We start from the raw sequence: 17,801 nt of genomic DNA, 5'->3' as shown, positions 1-17,801 counted from the left end.
CATAAACACACAGACACATAATATCCAAATTAATTAAAATAAAAGCCTTTTGATAAAAAAATACATTTTTTAAGGGGATTTTAAATAAGACTTTGCAAGTCCGGTTTAGTTAGGAAGGTCCTCCCAGATTTGAGATCCCCTGACAGTACAGTTTTATTTAAGAACTTGTTCAAATAGACGTCCAGACACAGACAAAACAAAAATTGTCCCCCGCAATTCTCATGCAGACAGCTGATAGTGCTCGGGATTGTAAGACTTAATATTTCTTTTTAACAAATGTTTATTACTTTCTATCAACGCCAGGTTACTGTCTGTTGAACCCTTGCAATAAACAAATGCACGAGGAAAAGACAGAAATAAACACAACACCGTACTGACCTTCTGAATGATATACTGTATCATAATGCAAAACATTTAATGTCCCTTATCACTATCACGCAAAAAAGTTAAAAAGTGATTAACTTTTCTATGTACAAAAGCATAAATTCATCACAAATACACTCCAGTAATTGTATAAGGACAGGTATGTTAATGCAGCTTTAAATGGCATCAGCTGAGATTCAAAGACACATTGTAATGGCTTTTCTTTGCATGTCAATATGCTGGAGGCACTAAATTAAGGTTTAGATGAGTAAATGTGAAATATCAAAATGATGTCAGAGACGATCCACAAAGAATGTCATATAGTCTCAGATCTTGCCCTTTGTTACTGATATCTTCTGTATTTGAAGATAATACATAAGTTGTATTTGATTTTCCAATATCTTTGACACTATACTAGATAGATGGAGCTGCAAATAAACAAGCATTATTTGTAGAGCAAATATATGCATGAACTTCAAATGATGGATAAATGAAAATAAATAGGAAAGCCTTAACATAACATTTATATTTTTGAAATCTAAATGGAACGAGTGTGTTGAAGAAGAGCCAAGAGGCATTAAGGCTGAAACTGCAAACCAAGGAGTAAATCGACTTAATGCCATCACATTTCCACCCTATTCATGCCTAAGAAAAGGGTTAGGGAAAGAGATTAGGTTATATATCTGCTGTCAGGGACTGAAGAGACCAAGTAGAGAACTTCACCTAAACAGAATGATGATCAAACAGACATGCTTTAACAGACATGCTTCATAATCTCATCCGTTATTGTCCCCTCTCTGCCTTGACTACAGGTTCAGTAGAAAATCTTAGACAGGGGCAGATTAAATGTGTGATGAAATGTCTGAGAAATATGTGAGAATGCGCAATATAAGGATGGTTGATTTTCTACCCACATGACGAACATAATCACTATTAGTAACACATATCCATATAAATATGATAATTCAAAAATTTAAACACATTTACTGGGTTCATATTGGAAATCATCACCATCTGATGGCATAGTTTTATGGATAATTACCGCCATAGAGATAATGCAGCATATGAAAGGAGAGCTTTGAGGCTTCTCCACTCACTGGGAGGAGAGTGCGTAGGTTTACTTGTGCATCTGAGCTGTACCCAAAAGGCAAATATGTGGAAAGTTTGGTGACAAGCATCCAGGAGTGTGGTTAACAAGATTGCATCTGGTGAGCAGAAAGTGTAGGATATAGCTTAACTATGTATTTAAAGGGCAAATTATTTTCACATTAAGTTCAATGCCATCAGTAATCCTTCCAAATATAGATAGAACTATTTCATTTTCAGTAGAAAATAATTATTCAAATACCCTATAGTGCAAATCCCATTAATTTAGTGCATGACACAGTTTTTGATTTCCTACCACACAACAAAATGGAAAAGAATCCAGTAAACATTAAAATCTGTTGTCTTATTTTGGTAATCTGGCTGCTTACTGACAAGTAAATAATCAATACAAATAGTTCTGAAGTGTCTGAAAATAGACAGGCGATTTAAACTGTAACTAACAGCCATGCATTTTCCAGCTGCAGTGCAGTGTTGAGGAAATGACACCAGCTTTGATGGGTTGTATAGCTTTTGAGATGAGCCTCTTTATGCCGCTTGCAGTTCCATTATGGCTTTGTTCGAAAGCTTGTTTACCTGCTGATAACATACACTGGTGGATTCAGGAGCACCGATCCAAAATCTGCTGCCAAAGTCACTCAAGTCTCATTGTACTGCAGGAAGGGAAGAATGAAATGTTTATGCGGAGGGGAATGCAAATGCTAAATGTGAAATCAAACTATGGGACCAATAAGGGATCAGAATAACTTTGCCAGGTTTTATTTTTAGCCCAGTTGCAATGCTAGCTTTGTGGAACACTCTTCAGTTTAGCCTCTGTGCATCTGTGTGCTTAGGTTTGCTCAGAGGAGAAATGCTGTTCCAATTTGACAAAAATGTTAAAACTGTAGGTTATTTTATTTTCAGATGAGATGAGGGGAACATAATGTAATTCAATCATGTAACATATTACTTTAATTAAACTGAAATAACCTACCTGGTTCAAGATTAAAAAACCTGAATATGGTGCTGTTTGTCTGTGATAATACTTAATATCAAATAACCAGCAGATCAAAAACTGTTCATCAAATCTCATCGTTATACATCACTTGAATATTTTTGGATTTCACTGTTAGAAAAGCTATGGTCTCAGGTCAAAGGAATAGCCCCTTGGTTTGCATATTAAAGAGGATTTGCTAGACCTCTGTTAGCCATGCATCCCCATGCAGGCAGGTCTCCAGGGGGCCAGCAGGGCCCCACAGACGGGCAACTAGGGGGCCAGGTGACCCTGTCTCTGAGGTTAGCAGGAAACACTAAAGAGGGATGGGCAGGGAGCTGAGGAGCCACTGAGTGCGAGTGTGCAAGGCTGGTGATGGCAGCTGTCAATGGTTTGGAAGGAGAAGCAGACAGATTGTGCGTTCTGTTGGTGCAGCCAGTTCGCCACCTGGCAGGCTTTTCCTTGTTAGAACTTCTTGCTGTTTCTGTTCTCATCAGAGAAATGTTTTTCCTCTTATCCTCTGTGTTCAGGGGAAGTTAAATTTGTCAAAATGTTTAAAGATGTTTAGTGAAATGCAATTGTTTAAAGTAGGCTCTGTGCATTATACAGATTTGCTGTTGCTACAAAAAACTATTCTTATAAACGTAACCCTTGCTTTGGCGGATGAACTACATAATTAAAATGAATTAAATTTAGTACGTACAGGATTTAAGAATGTAGAGGGCTTGTGGGAGATAGGAGTGTTGACCTTTTGCTACGTTATTTAGCTGTGTTCTTTGAGAATGAGGATATGTTTTAAGGGGTAGGATTTTCTTATAAAAAATAATCTGTAACTTTTAAATCCCATCATAGCCATAAATACTGCTCCGTGTTGTTCAGTTGTTAAGAAAAATGCAAACGTAAACCATGAACAGCTTAAAAGTACATTTAAAAATCAAATTTGGCAGTCAGTCCTTGTTCCAACAGGATTAAAAAAAAGTCTTTCATTTGATATAAATATATGCAAAGAGAGTGGTGTGGTGATCTGGGTGCCAGAGGTGGCGCTTTACTCTGGATATTCTGGCTTGGGCCTGTAAAGGACATAAATTAACATGAATTAACACATGCATGCAATAAGAAAATAATTAATTCAAGTTATCAGTCACCTCTTCCATTCCAGGAATCTGATTGACAAGATAAAGTAATGTGCAAACTGCTTTTCAAAGCTAACAGCCTGGAGCACCCCTCCTATTAGTTAGTCATTCCCTCAGTATCACACCCGGAATCTGTCATTTCACAATTTTCTCCTATAATGCATATGTGCCGCTCTCACCACTCCACTACAGCAACTGCCATCTAACAAGTTGACACAGAGAATGATACAATTCACGTCCAGTATTCAGTTCCATATACAGCAAGCATCTGAGGCAGACGGGTCAAGAATATGGTACATTCTGTTCTCTCTCAAAATTGCTTTTCTAGGACTCTAGAGAGGCTAGATAAAGCTCCTATGATATCCTCCAAACACCTAAGATGAGTTTTTAGGATTTAAAACACTAACTGGGAGTCAAAAGTTTTTATATTAATGAAAAAAATGTATTATCTCCTTTCTGAAGATGAATGCCTTTCTGCTTTTCACTAATCTTATTATGATTCTTGATAGTCATGAATAAAGTTTTTATTGCACCTTTATTAAGTTTCTTGAAATACATTATCTCTACAAGAAAAACTTGGGCAAAATGGCAGTCTGTAGTTAGGACACATAATTTAAATACAAACCCAAATAATTTACAACATTCATAGCACAGTTAGGGAGACCTGAGAGTCATGGAAGAGAAAGATTGACTACTTAAAACATTCTTCATCATACATATGACATTTGAAAGTGATATGAAGACAGTGTTTCTGAATGAAGTTTATCCTGTAAAATATTCTAAACCCAGGGTGTGCAGTCTCAAGTCGTAATGCTATAGCAAATATGTGCAATATTGGGAAACATTGGGATTGTGTGTGTTTTTAATCAACATATGACATTGTCAAAAAAATTGACAAAAAAATACTAAAATGTTGTAATTTGAACAGACCAGACAAACCATGTAAAGTTTGGTCTATACTTGATGTAAGTTAGTTAACATCTCCATCTTTTAACATGTTGTCTGTTGCGTTAGCTAGCTTAGCCTGGTGTTAAAGTTGATCCCAGCTGGTTGTTTTATCCGAAAGACTTGCAATTTTTTAAATTCAAAGTTTGGTTTTGTGCAACTGGCTTTTCTCTATTTGTCAGGCTTTATTTAACCAGTTTGGTATGGTTTAGTTACAGTATTTCTTGAGTTGATAAAAAATAAAGCTCAGTCAAAGTTAAAATAAGCTAGAAGTAAGCAGCTACTAAGGACGTTAGCTAGACTGTAAAATGAGTAGTTAGCGACAAAATGTCAGTAAGTCAGCATGGTACTAAACTCAGATCAGCTTTATTTGTATTAATGTAGATGATACATTATTCTCAAAGCTAAATCAAAAGCTAAAAGCTAAAAAAAAAAGTTCAATGTTGTTTTTTGTTTAAAAAAGTTTAGTGTGTTTTGGGCGACCTTCAATCTAGGAAATACTTGAGTGACTAATTTTGATTGTTGTATTGTTTTGTTTGCCATGTTTTATTATGATGACGATATTTAACTCTCAAGAAGAATGTATCACTATTAAATTATGTTGCAGAAAGTATTAGTTTGTCAAATTCGCCAATGTATTTATGAAGTATAACCGAAGAGGTTGCAGTAAAGCAAGTTGCAAACCAAAAAGCACACTGGTCCAAATTGGGTTGAAAGAAAAAAAAAAATCACCAGAGGAAGATAGTGTGCACAAAAGTTGTTCTGTTGCCTGTGAGTGTGGTGTCAGCCGGTCCCAGTCCCTGTGGCCCTCACCGTGCACTGTCCAAGCCTGACGGGAAACTGACTGCAGCTCAGGACATGGCCTCGTTTGTTCACGGTCCCCCCTCTCTGAAAAGAGTTATGCTGTCTGTTTTGAATGGACAGCGTTTTTCTTTGTGTGCTCGATCAAAACAGAGGGCAAAGTTAGTCAGCAAGTTGCATAGCTTCTGCATTCTGATTCTTCAAGCCTCTTTTGTATGAAGTTTAGCACAATGTTTTACTCTGTATTTGACCTGAATGGCATGCTGGAGGTAGGAACATTTTTACTAACTACAAAATAGAAAGGGGTAGAATGTAATTTTACCATATTACTCATTCATGTTTTTACTGTAGAACTAAACAACTAAAATGATCATATGGGGTTAAAAACTCAGCTATAATACACAAAATGACAGAGTGCAGTGTTGCTGAAATATTTATATGCTTTTATCTGATCTATTTCCTAACCACAAGGTATTTGCCTGTGAATCCCTGGCACTTTTGATATTACCTGAAGGCAAATGGTATATAGATTTATACAAGTTATTTACAACAACAGCCAAGCCATTCCTCTGGAAACTAGGCTGCAGATCAAAGGATTGTTTTGATCTCTACTTAGCATATTTGTTTAACCTAGCCAGTGATTCTGAAAAGTGCACAAGCTTTTCGGTGATATGCAGAGCACCCTTTATCCGTCTTTTTCTTCTGTTAGCTCTGGATTTAAGTACTTTCTGTATTTAGGAGACAACTGGATTTGCCAGCTTTTGAAATTTAGTTGCCCACTGCTAGCAGTCTTGGCACTCAGAAATAGATAACTAGGTATGTTCCACTGCTAATCCTGATCGGCCTTGTAATAGTATTTGCGGACTGTACAGCACTCAATTAGGGCATAATGTGCTATTTTTATTTCCTTTAAGTTGGATTAAATGTGAAAACATGTTTGTTTTTTTTCAGTTTCCATCTACTGTTTACTGTGTGGGTACTTTGCAAAGTATTGTTTTATACTGTTTCAATCACTACCGTTCTCTCCACACAGGACTGCAAAATGTCAGGAGAAAAACAATGTCCAAGCGCTCTCTAAAAAAGATGCCAGGGCAATCAGGAAATTTTCTGGAATGCTTAAGAGAATGCATATGCACACAATGCCCTAATTCTCTCTTACTTTGGGTTTGGGAAAGATGAGCCCAGGTTTATTGAGAGCCAAAAAAGGGGGCAGATGGCTCACAAGAGGGATAAACCTGGGAAGTCATGCTGTAAATGTGTTTTACAGAAAACAATGAAAGGAGCGGACAAAGCGATTGTGGCAAAGTCCTTTGGAAAATGGAAAAGCAGCTCTCTAAGGTCCAGGACCATGGAGAAGCCGGATGAGCCGTCCGAGGAGAGTAAGGAGGAGAACCTATCCAACTGCACCTGTGAAGCCCCCCAACTCGGCAAGAAACCAGTTGGTAAAAGTACTTTATTTTCTTATTTCAAGTTCATTCATACTGCTGTGTCTCTTAGCTTATTTTTCTTGTGGCAATTTTAATTATTACTGTGGTGACTTGTTTTTTTTTCGTTTGACTCTGTGGCCTGCCATATCCGGTGAACAAACAAACCACATTGTTGGGCAAGAGAATTCCTTTTGAGGGAAAGTGTGTCTCCGATGATATGGTGTTGCCAGAAAAAGACAAAGCAAAAAATAGCAAACACAAAAACAGTCACAGGTGCATGGGAAAAAGAGAGAACCGAGTGAATGGTCACTGCGGTCCCCAGGAGGTCTTTCAGTGTTAGCCAGTGCGGTGGGTGGACTTCTGACAAGGACGTTGGTTAGCAGCCAGGTGGAGTGTGTAACTGAGAATGCTCCTGTTTATTCTTTTCACATGCTAATGTGGCTCCTATGTGACTTTAATGCGGCAAAACTTTTTCTTGGAGTTTAACATTTTTGTTGTTTCAATACCTGTTCTTGTATCACAGTTGTGGGCTGATTCAAAGGCTTCATACTGGTTTATATGACTTTGGGATTGTGCCAGGGATAGACATACATTAACCATGATGTACATGAGAAAACATTTACACTGGTGGAATATTTTCGGTGCAAACAGGTACAAATATTTTAAATTCATGAACAAGACAGGAGAAATTAAATAGTCTAAAGTATAATTATGAGACATGTTTACAATTAAAGCAAATGAATCATGTTGCTATGGATGGCCAGATGAGCCAGCTTTGGTGGTTCAGTGACAGTGACAAAGCAAAATGGCTTTCAGACTACCATTTGTGAATTTATTTCATGTAGCATGTATCTTATTTACAGCTTACTATGTTCCATATTTTCCATTTTTATCCTTCTAACATACTGATGTAGGGCTTTAGACAGTGAAATTAAAGAATAAATGAGGGCCCAGTTCGGAGCAAATGCACCCCTATGTGGACAAAGTAAGAACAGTGGGGTATTTGGATGAAACAAACAGGCCATGCAGTCCTTATCATACCATTGTCTCTCTTTACTGCTATGTTATGTAACTTGTTAGCATAACAGATTATCAATAATGTAGTAAACATATTCTTAAATATATCTTAAGCTTTCATTAGTGGTTCATGAGCCAGCCTAATGTCTAATTCAGAAGCACAAAAGAGCAATATGGCCTCACACTGTGGGTCTTTCCATACCTTATAGTGTACAATCTGTAAATAGCTTCAAAGGCTTTGCATCTGCCATCTGCACTTCTAGGAACTCTTCTGCATAACCATTAAAACAAGCTGTCTCAGAGGACATCATTCGTATTTCAGCCTCAACCCTGAATTACTGTGTGTTCATTATAATTATAAGGGAGGAGTGTTGCCAGGCTAGCCTGCAGAATGCCAGGTGCACACTTCCATAATCTACCATTTTAAACAACTCAGAGCATTAACAACAGTATCTACATGCTATTCAGCCATTAGTTCACTTTGGCTTTCATGCTCAAACTCGCATCAGTCATCCAAACATTTTGTATGCTGCAACAGACATACAGGAAGAAAGTGCAATACTTTGTAGTGTTCCATTTTCCTAAGCCTGCTTAGGTTATGTGACTGAGCCATGCCGCTGTGTGAAATTTTATCCCGATACTGGCACTGTATCCTTGTGAGGGAGTCTTGTAAAATAGGTTTACTTAGCGCCTTTGCTGGCATTTTCCGAAGATAGCAAATGCACAAACACTGTCCATGATCGGATTAACTGTTCAACAAAATGATGTAACTCTTTGTCTTTCTTGTGTGGCATAGGTTTCTCTGCTTAAGTTTAGTGGTCATCCAGAAGAGAATAGCAACATTTGAAATCCAGTCACATCATTATAATCCATATATTACAATTATAATAGATGACAGCCTTGGTTAATCATCCTCGTCACATACATGTGACATGTGACTGCCCAGAGTGAATTATTCATCCAAAAAAAATCACTAGATTTTCCGGATACTGCCTCAAACTGCACAACCACAATTCTTCATCTTCTTCCTAATTTGTAAGGCATTTCATTTTGAACTTTGCTTGATGTTCCTCTCCGGTGTTGAGGCACAGGATTCAAATTGCATGTGATAAGTGTGAAAGATTTTTTAAGCATCCATATACAGTATAAAGTACTCTATGCCAAGTACACAGAGAACATGAATTTACACCTGAGGACATATAGCTATACATCCAGAGTCATAAGGTGTGTCAAGACAAAATGTTAATTACACAATTTATCACAGAAATCAGTTGAAATATCTCCATGGATCTCGCTTATTTACATTTTAATTACTACTATTACTTATTCTTATTTTTTGGATGTGACCATAGCAAGCCCAATTCCTCCCCTACACTAGAAAGAAGCAAAATGACTGTTTTCCACTGGAGGTTTAGATGCTTGTTTATCACTTTTAAATACCATCATCTTTGCTGAAATCCCCTCTCAAAAGAACCTTTCACTTGCTGGAATAAATTCAAATTAAAATTTAAATCCCTCTTTGCATTTCTTCAGCCTTTTTTAAAATAGCTGCCTCCTTTTAGAAAGCTGTTTATGTAGTGATCTGCTCATAATCCAGTTTGTTTCTCAACAGCGAAAAACACAGAAATCGTATTATCACTATCTTGGAGAGATGATGCGAGAAATCAGGAAGTATAAATGTCTGGATCTGTGGAAGTTTTCAAAGTTATGAAGCTGAAGAATGTGGCAAAAGCCTTTCAATAAAGTAGTCTGAACACTGCAATTTGACTTGCAAATATACACAAATATAAGGTACATTGTGCTGCGATAAGTCAAAAACATCTCAACAACCTTTTGCAAAGCTAATGTGGAGATTCATCATTCAACATATACACAACACTTTTGTGTTTTTCAGATAACATGTAGACAGTATTTCTCACATACTGTAGATAGATGGCTCATCAGAAATGTTGATGTGTGTGACATACAGCGATTGAAGTGAGAATTGGAAGATTAACCCTTGGCAATGTAGCTGACAAGTCATGCAGATCTCTGTAAACAGCTCTTTCTAATCTTAGGAGGTGCTCACCTTCCAATGCACTGAGAAAAACAATATCTAATCAGAAATGTAACAAATATAAACAGAAACAGCAGACATTTACATGCAATGCCTTTTGATAACAATCCATTTCAGATGTAAAATGACGCAGAAGAGGCCACAGGGAAATTTAATTTGCTCAAGCTAGATTGGATTTATTGTTTGGAAACAAATTATAATTGTGTCTCCAGAAAGTTAACCAAGATCTAAACAAAAGGAAATCAATGACCCACCCCCATTAATCACTCAAAGCCAGCTACTTGCGCTGAAGAAACTTACTTCATAATCAATTTCTTTGTTTTGCTGAAAGGGGCATTTGCATTTTAGTTCATGTCAGCAAGCTTCCTGTATCTGGCGCAATCAAAAAATGCAAGCCATCCACATTAATGGAGTTTTTTCTTTTTATTCAAGTGCATATCTCTGAATACTCAAGATGATTTTAGCTTATTATGCAAACTGCCCTACAAATATTTTAAAGACAGAACAAAAAAATTACCATTGAGTGGCAGACTTAACTTTTTTGATGCATCTCCTGCTTCCAGTGTCATAGTAAAACATTTTGCCGGCTTGCTACAGGCTATATCATCTAATGCATTTTTCTTTTAGTCTTAACTAACGATCACCGACCAATAACCACTCCTTAAGATTTTGCAATTGAGCACCCACGGGACTTGTGAGACCAGACAGAAATGCCTCCTGTTAGTTGTGTCTAGACATACTATTACGGCCACCAAGGTCATTATCAAAGCACACATTATACACACCTGTTACCATTGTTTAGATGCTCGTTTTTGGCTGAACATCCAAGCCTCTATCTGGCCATTTATAGGCGTGTCTGCTTCATTGTCTGCCCGCCTGAGTAGAAAAGATGGGCAGGGACCCCTAGAGACGCCCAGATCTGGACCTAACCTCTCAATGACACAACACAATGAGTCTATGGCCTATGAACTACAAAAGCCACGCATCGACTGACCAGTCAAGCATTGATTTCTCAGATGTAAGCAATCAGATGCTCATTCTTACTGATAAAGTGAATAAATTAGACCTGCAGTTATGTAGATGATTATTTATTCGGCCATATTGATTAACATTTTTTCTGGATCCACGTGGTTTTAGGAATTAATCTACACTCACAACATATAATTGTAGTTTTAATGCTGCAGAAGTTGAAGTTTTGTCACATGTCACTTCTTTTAAAACTGGATCTTTGGCCCGTTAGTCATTTTATTAGTTTATGAGGACTACCTGAATGTATTAACCCTGTGAGAAGAGGATTCAGTGAGTTTGGACAACAAACTCAAATATAGCTAGGGCCCTTGTTCTAAAGGCGGCAGTTCAAGGCAGAGATAGAAAACATCCTATATTTGTCCATAAAACATTTGAAATGTTATTGAAGTGTCTTCAAAGGACACTGAATAAACATATTGTAAGGTTGCCCACAGTCACACACAAATCACCCCAAAGGGGATTGCTGGGAAGTAATCTAATCATTTCTTTTAACTGAGACACAGTGACATGCAGTGTAGATAATGATCCCCATGAAAAATGTACTGTATTTTCAAAAGAATATTCCCTGTCTGCTGACATTAACATAAAGATAGTTCTACATCCTGGAGCCATATCAACAACATGCACTTATGTTTGGTTCCTCATATTTGCATATGCAAATACATTTTTTAAAATTTAATTCAGTCCTTTTATGTGACTTTCTGTGATGAACAAGCAGCATCAAGTGGTTGAACAATGAGGGTTCAGTACCACCAAGGAGATGAATTTGTGTCATTTTAGACCAAGCTTAAAGCATTATAGCTGAAATTAACCACAGTTTAATATAGATTTTTACACATCTATCATATTCTATGGCACAGTGTGAATATGTATTGTTGTTTGGGTGTACGGGCTGCCATGTGAAATTAGTCGCATTGCTTTGTTGAAATTACGGGGTGCGGTGTTGAGTGAGGGGGTTTGTTGAAGTTATACTGCTGACATTTTGATCCTGCAGTGCATTAGAAGAATTCAGTTAAACATATTTGTGTAGGTTTCACAGGAGGAAGGTATAGTGCTCAAAACAACAGGGTGCTGTGACACTTCACTTTGCTTACATAATTTGCAGCAGAATGCAAAAAGCTTTTAGACACAGATGTGACCCATTGTAATACCTTTCTAAATGCAATCAAACACTTTCTACAAATATGAGCAGGACTTTTTAAATGTGAACCCTTGTTTGACATGTAATTTTGTCCAACCCACTCCTCTTTCATTTCTCCATCAGCTCTCGCCAGTTATGCCCACATTTTCAGTTGATGAAAGCTTGACAAAACACTAGTTTATGTTTTATGCTGGCTCTGAATGAGGTTGTGTTTTTTTTTTTTTTTAGAGATTTGAACAGATGTTAGGGCCAAAAGAAAATGTTACATTTTATAATGGCAGTGTTGTGTAGTCCTAAATATGTTGCTCTCTCACAATTTGTCAAGATTGCTTTACATGAGCTGATTCTTTTTGTGAATTCGTCTTCAAGCAGTAGTGATGTCTAGTTCAGAACATGAAATAATCCTCCCTAGAACAAGCTTGCTGTGTCCTCACAGCGAGATTGTCTGCATCAGCAAACAAAGAAGGAACATGTTATTTGATAAGATGCTTAGATAGATGATTCTTTACTTTCATATGTTTGTACGATTATCAGACGCCAATGGTGAAAGAGGGGAGAACAGAGCAGGTCTAACCCTCTTTGTATGTCTCTTTCACAGTGTACCATGAATTGGCTCTTGAAGACAGTTAGAAATTAGACTTTCAAATGAGGCATTAAACAAGGTGATGATCAACTGCCAAACCTTAAGTAATGATATTCTCCATCCTCAAGTCTCCAGCCTTGCATAACCAAATGCACAAATCACAGAAAAAAGAACTGAAAATACATTATTATTACATATTGTGTTCACACGTCAGTCCCCGGGGACTGGGGGGGACATCACCGAGAGATAAGCATGTTTGGGTGGCCCCTACCATCAGCTGGGGAAGGGTTACGCTTGGATCTTGAGGGGGGGCCCCCTCATGGGTATCACTTATTTTAAATCCTGAGCCACACCATCCCACCCCCCTCTTTTGCCCCTCTCGCCCCAGGCTCCACCCAGAAGTGTGGTTGCCTTTGTCATTGTAATCTGGCCCTGTTTGCTAAACGCTTCCACTGTTTACTCTCTGCTATGGGGGCTTGTATGAACAGGAGTCAGCAGGACGCAGGGTGACATCACTTTGGCTGGGGGGTGTTTGAAAAGCTGCATTTGTGATTTCTCGGGGCCCCTTTCTTCTTTTATTCTTCCCTGTCTCTATCCAGGCCTGTCGAACGCATGAGCTAACTCAGGAGGCTAACATGGCCTACAGGGAGGAATTACACCTAATTACTTGAATAACTGCTAGGCAGCAGCCTTCCGTAGTCACCAAAAATCATTTCCAGGTCTCTGCCTTTTACTGATAGCTAGACTTCTTGTGACAGAAAGACCTCGGACAAAGCTTTTACATTCAAATGGACCAGGAGAAATGAAACAGACTGACAGGTACAAACATTAAAAGGGAGGAAATCAAATTAACAGACAAGGATTTCATATCATCTATTTTTGTTGTTGCCGTAGCGATAAAGTCGCAGACATTGAAACTGGTCTGTTGAGCCATTGTTATCATCCCTGGCCATCTGCTGCTGAGGAGTGACATTCCCTCTCATTTGCATGATGAGTGATGTATGAGGAGGTTGGGGGGGCATATGCCCTGGTCTTATGACAAAGCAAGTGAAAGTTTAAAAAAAACAGCACATAGAATAAGGATCGATAGAGGAATAGGGCTGGATGAAAGAGTTAAAAAAAAGGAATAAATCACCTGTGAGTGTGTATGTGTGCACACGTGTGCGTTTGCATGCATGTATGTTGCATCTCCACTTAGCGCACATGAATCTGTGGCGTCTGTGCGAGTGTGCACACGCGCATGAGTAGAGGCTAGTGCGCGCATCTGCCTTCTTGTGTGCCTGTTTGTGTGTTTTGATGTGGGAGTAGAGCGAGGAGGGGGGTTGGTGGCTGTTGATGTGCAAATGTGCATCATGTTGAAGGGCTGTGAATGGGGAGGTGTGACGTAAAAAGGGACCCGAACGCAGGTGCTTATCTCGAGGCTGTCAAAGGCACAGTATGTCATATTCCTGGGGACTACCTTTCAAAGCCACAGCACCAGCTCAGCTATCAAGAGACTGGGAGAAAATCAAACTTTTTGGATCACAGCACTAGGTTGGTGTCAAAGTTCTTTTTATTTAATATACTGTCAGTTTGGTCAGCATTTATCATCACTGATACTCTGTATCGCATATGTGAACGACAAGCCTTTTAGCTCATGCTGTTAGATGCTGTCATATGAAATCTAAAACAGGAGCTGAAATGTGTTAGAAACTTATCTAGATTTACACTTAGATTTATTCAACCGCTAAACTTATGTGCTGTGGATTTTACATGATTATGTGAAATAGAATTATGCTGGCAATTGTTTGGAACTGTGTCAGTGGGTATTTAGAAAATATTGCAGAGATGATGAACATTGTTTGCTTGATGTAAATCAGTGTTCTGAAAATCTTTGCTGGAAAGCGAACGCAGCTTCTGTCCAGGTTTCAGTTTGAGAGGAGATTAAATGGCTCAAACTGTTTTTTGAGAGGCATGACCTATTTTTGATCATCCAGATAGCATGAGATACTGTCTACCTAGATTAAATTCACAGCATTTGTGTGGAGTATAAGCTTGTCTTAGAAGAACACATGTTCGTATTGTGTGCAGAGACAAAGCATTGTCAGGTTGCCTGTGGCTTTGACAGTGACAGCTGTACATACAAGACCACTGAGCCTAATGCACTTAAACATTGACTCCATGTTCCAATAACATATTTGAACAGTCAGTCAAGTATTTTATTGCATCCTGTTCTGGCTTTCTGTAATTTGCGTGGTAAGTCCGGTAAAGTTTGCAAACTGTATGCTAATGTTGAATGTAGTGTGATAGTAAAATTGTCTACAAATCAGCCTTTGTGTTATACTCTGTGGGCAAGTCTTTTTACAAATTTGTACAAAATCAGCAAGGCCAAGGTATTACAATCTGTTCTTAATTTCTGTAATTATTTGCATCGTAACTGTGGTAAAGTTTGAAAACTATATGCTAATGCTGCATGTAGTATGATAGTAACATAGTCTACAAGTGAACTTTTGTGTTATATGTGGGCAAGTCTTAGCTTTGAACAGATTCTGAGGGGCCAAAGCACTCGACAGTCTCCAGAGTAACTATTGATTTAAGAGGACGGATGCTGGTTAGAAAAGTTCATCATTTACTAGTAAGTTGTGGCACACTAATGGCTCAGAATCTGCTTGAATGACCCAACTTTAAGTTGATCATTATTAAACAAAGGTAGGATTGCTTTTATTCAAATTAGAGCAGGCTTAGCTTAGTGGGTGAACTTATATTCTTCCTGATATTATAACACCTTTAATGTCTTTGTAGTTTTTGTTCCTTGTCTTTTTGATTCTGTGAACTGAAACAGAAAATAAACAATACAGGTTAGGCTCAAAAAATATTTCTGTAAACTGAAATTATGTGTTATATCTGTTCTTCATATCAATTGGCTGCCTTTCAGAGACATTATACCCTGTGAAGGGGGTTTTAAATCATTTTTAAATTTGGAGAATTTCAGTGAAAAACTTAAGTGGTGAAATAAATTGAGATGCCAGTTGTCATTCTGCTAGAAAAAGACAAAAGACATTGTCAGTGTCAGACCTTGATAAGCCATGGTAAAGTTTGGCAAGTTATGTAGAGGTTATAACATATGAAGACAGGAGATGTTAATGAGGTTATAAAGTTACACCTCTACGCGTTGTTTTAATCACAAAAGCAGCACAGGCAATGGCAGGGCTGCGTGGTAAAACAGTGATAAGTAAGAGGTATTATTCCTCTCTGTCCCCCACCCTCCTCTTCAAAGCACAGGGATGTTAGTTGCTACACAACACATTAATGTAACCTCTGTTCGCCTCCAGGAAATGTCCATGGTACCTGCTGTCCAACAGTGTTGACCAAAACTGGATTCACAAAACTTACTCAAATAGTTTCAATACACTCTGAACTTGTCTGATGGAAAAAAAAATGTTTTATGTAGCAAAGCAATACAAATAAAGATATTTATAATTCGGGATCTTCTGATTTCTAATAGCTCGTTTTAGTTCTAAATTAAACGTTGATGAAAGTTGCCGTCGGGTGCACACAATGTAAACGCCAAAATCGCACGAAAAACCCCCAGCATGCATGTCAATCTAGCACACATTGTGTTACCTGTTTTTCCCCTAAACTTCAGTTAGTTAATCCAGGGAAATGAATTATGTGGATTTAATTCAACAAGGTCTCAGAAATGATCCATCTGCTGTTGAGCAGCTGGTGAAAGGATAAATGTAATTAATTACTTAACTTTTGAACAGTATTCCAGAAAAACAGTACTGCTTCTGTGTCCTACTGGAAAAAAATGTAAAGCAACAGTGTGAACAATTGCTTTCAAATTTATTTTTTCTTCTATTGGTACTCATAGCTTTTTTAAAAAAATGTATAAATAGTCTTTCCATGCAGCCTATAATATAGTTTATAATTGGTCTCGTGTAAATGTATAATCCATATAGTGTCAGGAATCTGTTCCAGTAGCTATGTATTACTTTAAAATAATACTAGTATTAGCACATACATTTGAATTCAGCCTATAATAAATTTAATGTCGTAATAGAAATAAGTTAGAATTCTAGATAACAGTAATCCTCATTATATTAAATATACAGGCTTAAAATGTAATTTTCATTATTTTTTCTGGTTGTTCCTTTATGAGTGGACTGATCCTAACGAAACACTTTACGTTAAAAAATAAAAACAAACTTGGTATTTAATGATGATTATATATTTTTTAAAATCCTAATAGTGTTGTTATGATGTCATTTTTCATGCTTGGTACTACTATACAGCAAAATGATCTAAAAATGTTAACAAGGTTGAATCAAATGGGATTTTTGCTAAAAAAAAAAAGATAATAAAGCACAACAGAAAACCCCTTTTAGTGAATAGTTATATTTGCTTGACAGGGCAAGACTATGAAATGTTCCAATTAATATTACATGGGATTTTTTTCCGCCTTTCTTTTTTCTAAATATATTTCAGAATTTACCTTGATTGTAATGTACCTCATTGGCTCTGGTTTTGTTTGTTGGCCTAACTATAAAGGATCTGCTTATACCCTTGTGGGTTGGGAAGAATTAGGATTTATGAATTTATTTCCTCTGTTGTATTGTTTAAACAGCTTTGGTTTAGTTTTGATCCCTTCCTCTTGCCTTTGAGGCTGTTCCACGGTGTCAGCTGTTGACTGATAGTAAGAGAACTGCCTCACAGTGTGAATGAAAGAAAACTAGCGGTTGGTAAACACTGATAAGGGATAAATAGAAAGCGGTCAGGCAGAGATAGTTCTGTGGGAGCCCAGATTGTGTGCGGTCTGTTAAAATGAGATTCTGAGCCTGTCCTTTTTATTCTTCCTCCCCTCCCCTCCCCTCCCCTGTGCGGCGTTTGTCTGGAAAATCTCCAGTGACCCGGCTCGGCAGTCCCAGGCTGCAGTATTCTCTTTTTGTATTAGTTTTGTTTTCTAACAAGGGTCAAGTTGGCCAATAGACATGTCCCTGATGCTTATAGACAGCTGTCATGACTTCAAGTACTTACAATAGTTACATTTTACATGGATTCATGGTTCTGCACCAACAAGCAAAGCAGCTAGAGATTTGTTAAAAAACTAAATCTGTTCACGATTTTGAAAACAACCAGTTTTTTTATATGCGTTGTTACCTATCATCACATATTTTACCCCCAAAATAAAATAAAAAGCTGAGTAGAGGCATACATACATTCATTCTCACATTACCCATCTGTGATCCA

The 17,801-nt window shown here is 37.7% G+C and overlaps 1 protein-coding gene across 4 annotated transcripts in view; it reads left to right on the top strand.

The window, feature by feature from the left end:
• The first annotated feature begins 3,835 nt into the window (after nt 1-3,835).
• The window catches only part of st18 (ST18 C2H2C-type zinc finger transcription factor), a 43,077-nt gene continuing 29,111 nt past the window's right edge, over nt 3,836-17,801 (top strand). The window contains exons 1-2 of one of the 4 annotated variants that reach the window (XM_042429806.1): nt 3,836-3,866; nt 6,587-6,767. In XM_042429806.1, coding sequence (XP_042285740.1) covers nt 3,864-3,866; nt 6,587-6,767 — 184 coding nt within the window. In that variant the 5' untranslated portion in view covers nt 3,836-3,863. Of the gene's footprint in view, nt 3,867-4,082; nt 6,768-17,801 lie in introns of those variants that run through there. The other 3 variants (XM_042429805.1, XM_042429803.1, XM_042429804.1) reach the window with 3 other exon arrangements.

This window comes from Thunnus maccoyii, chromosome 12 (genome assembly GCF_910596095.1).
Source record: "Thunnus maccoyii chromosome 12, fThuMac1.1, whole genome shotgun sequence".
Classification (NCBI taxonomy): domain Eukaryota; kingdom Metazoa; phylum Chordata; class Actinopteri; order Scombriformes; family Scombridae; genus Thunnus; species Thunnus maccoyii.
The sequence above is the reverse complement of the archived record's forward strand: the minus strand, read 5'-3'. Positions and strand labels throughout refer to the sequence as shown.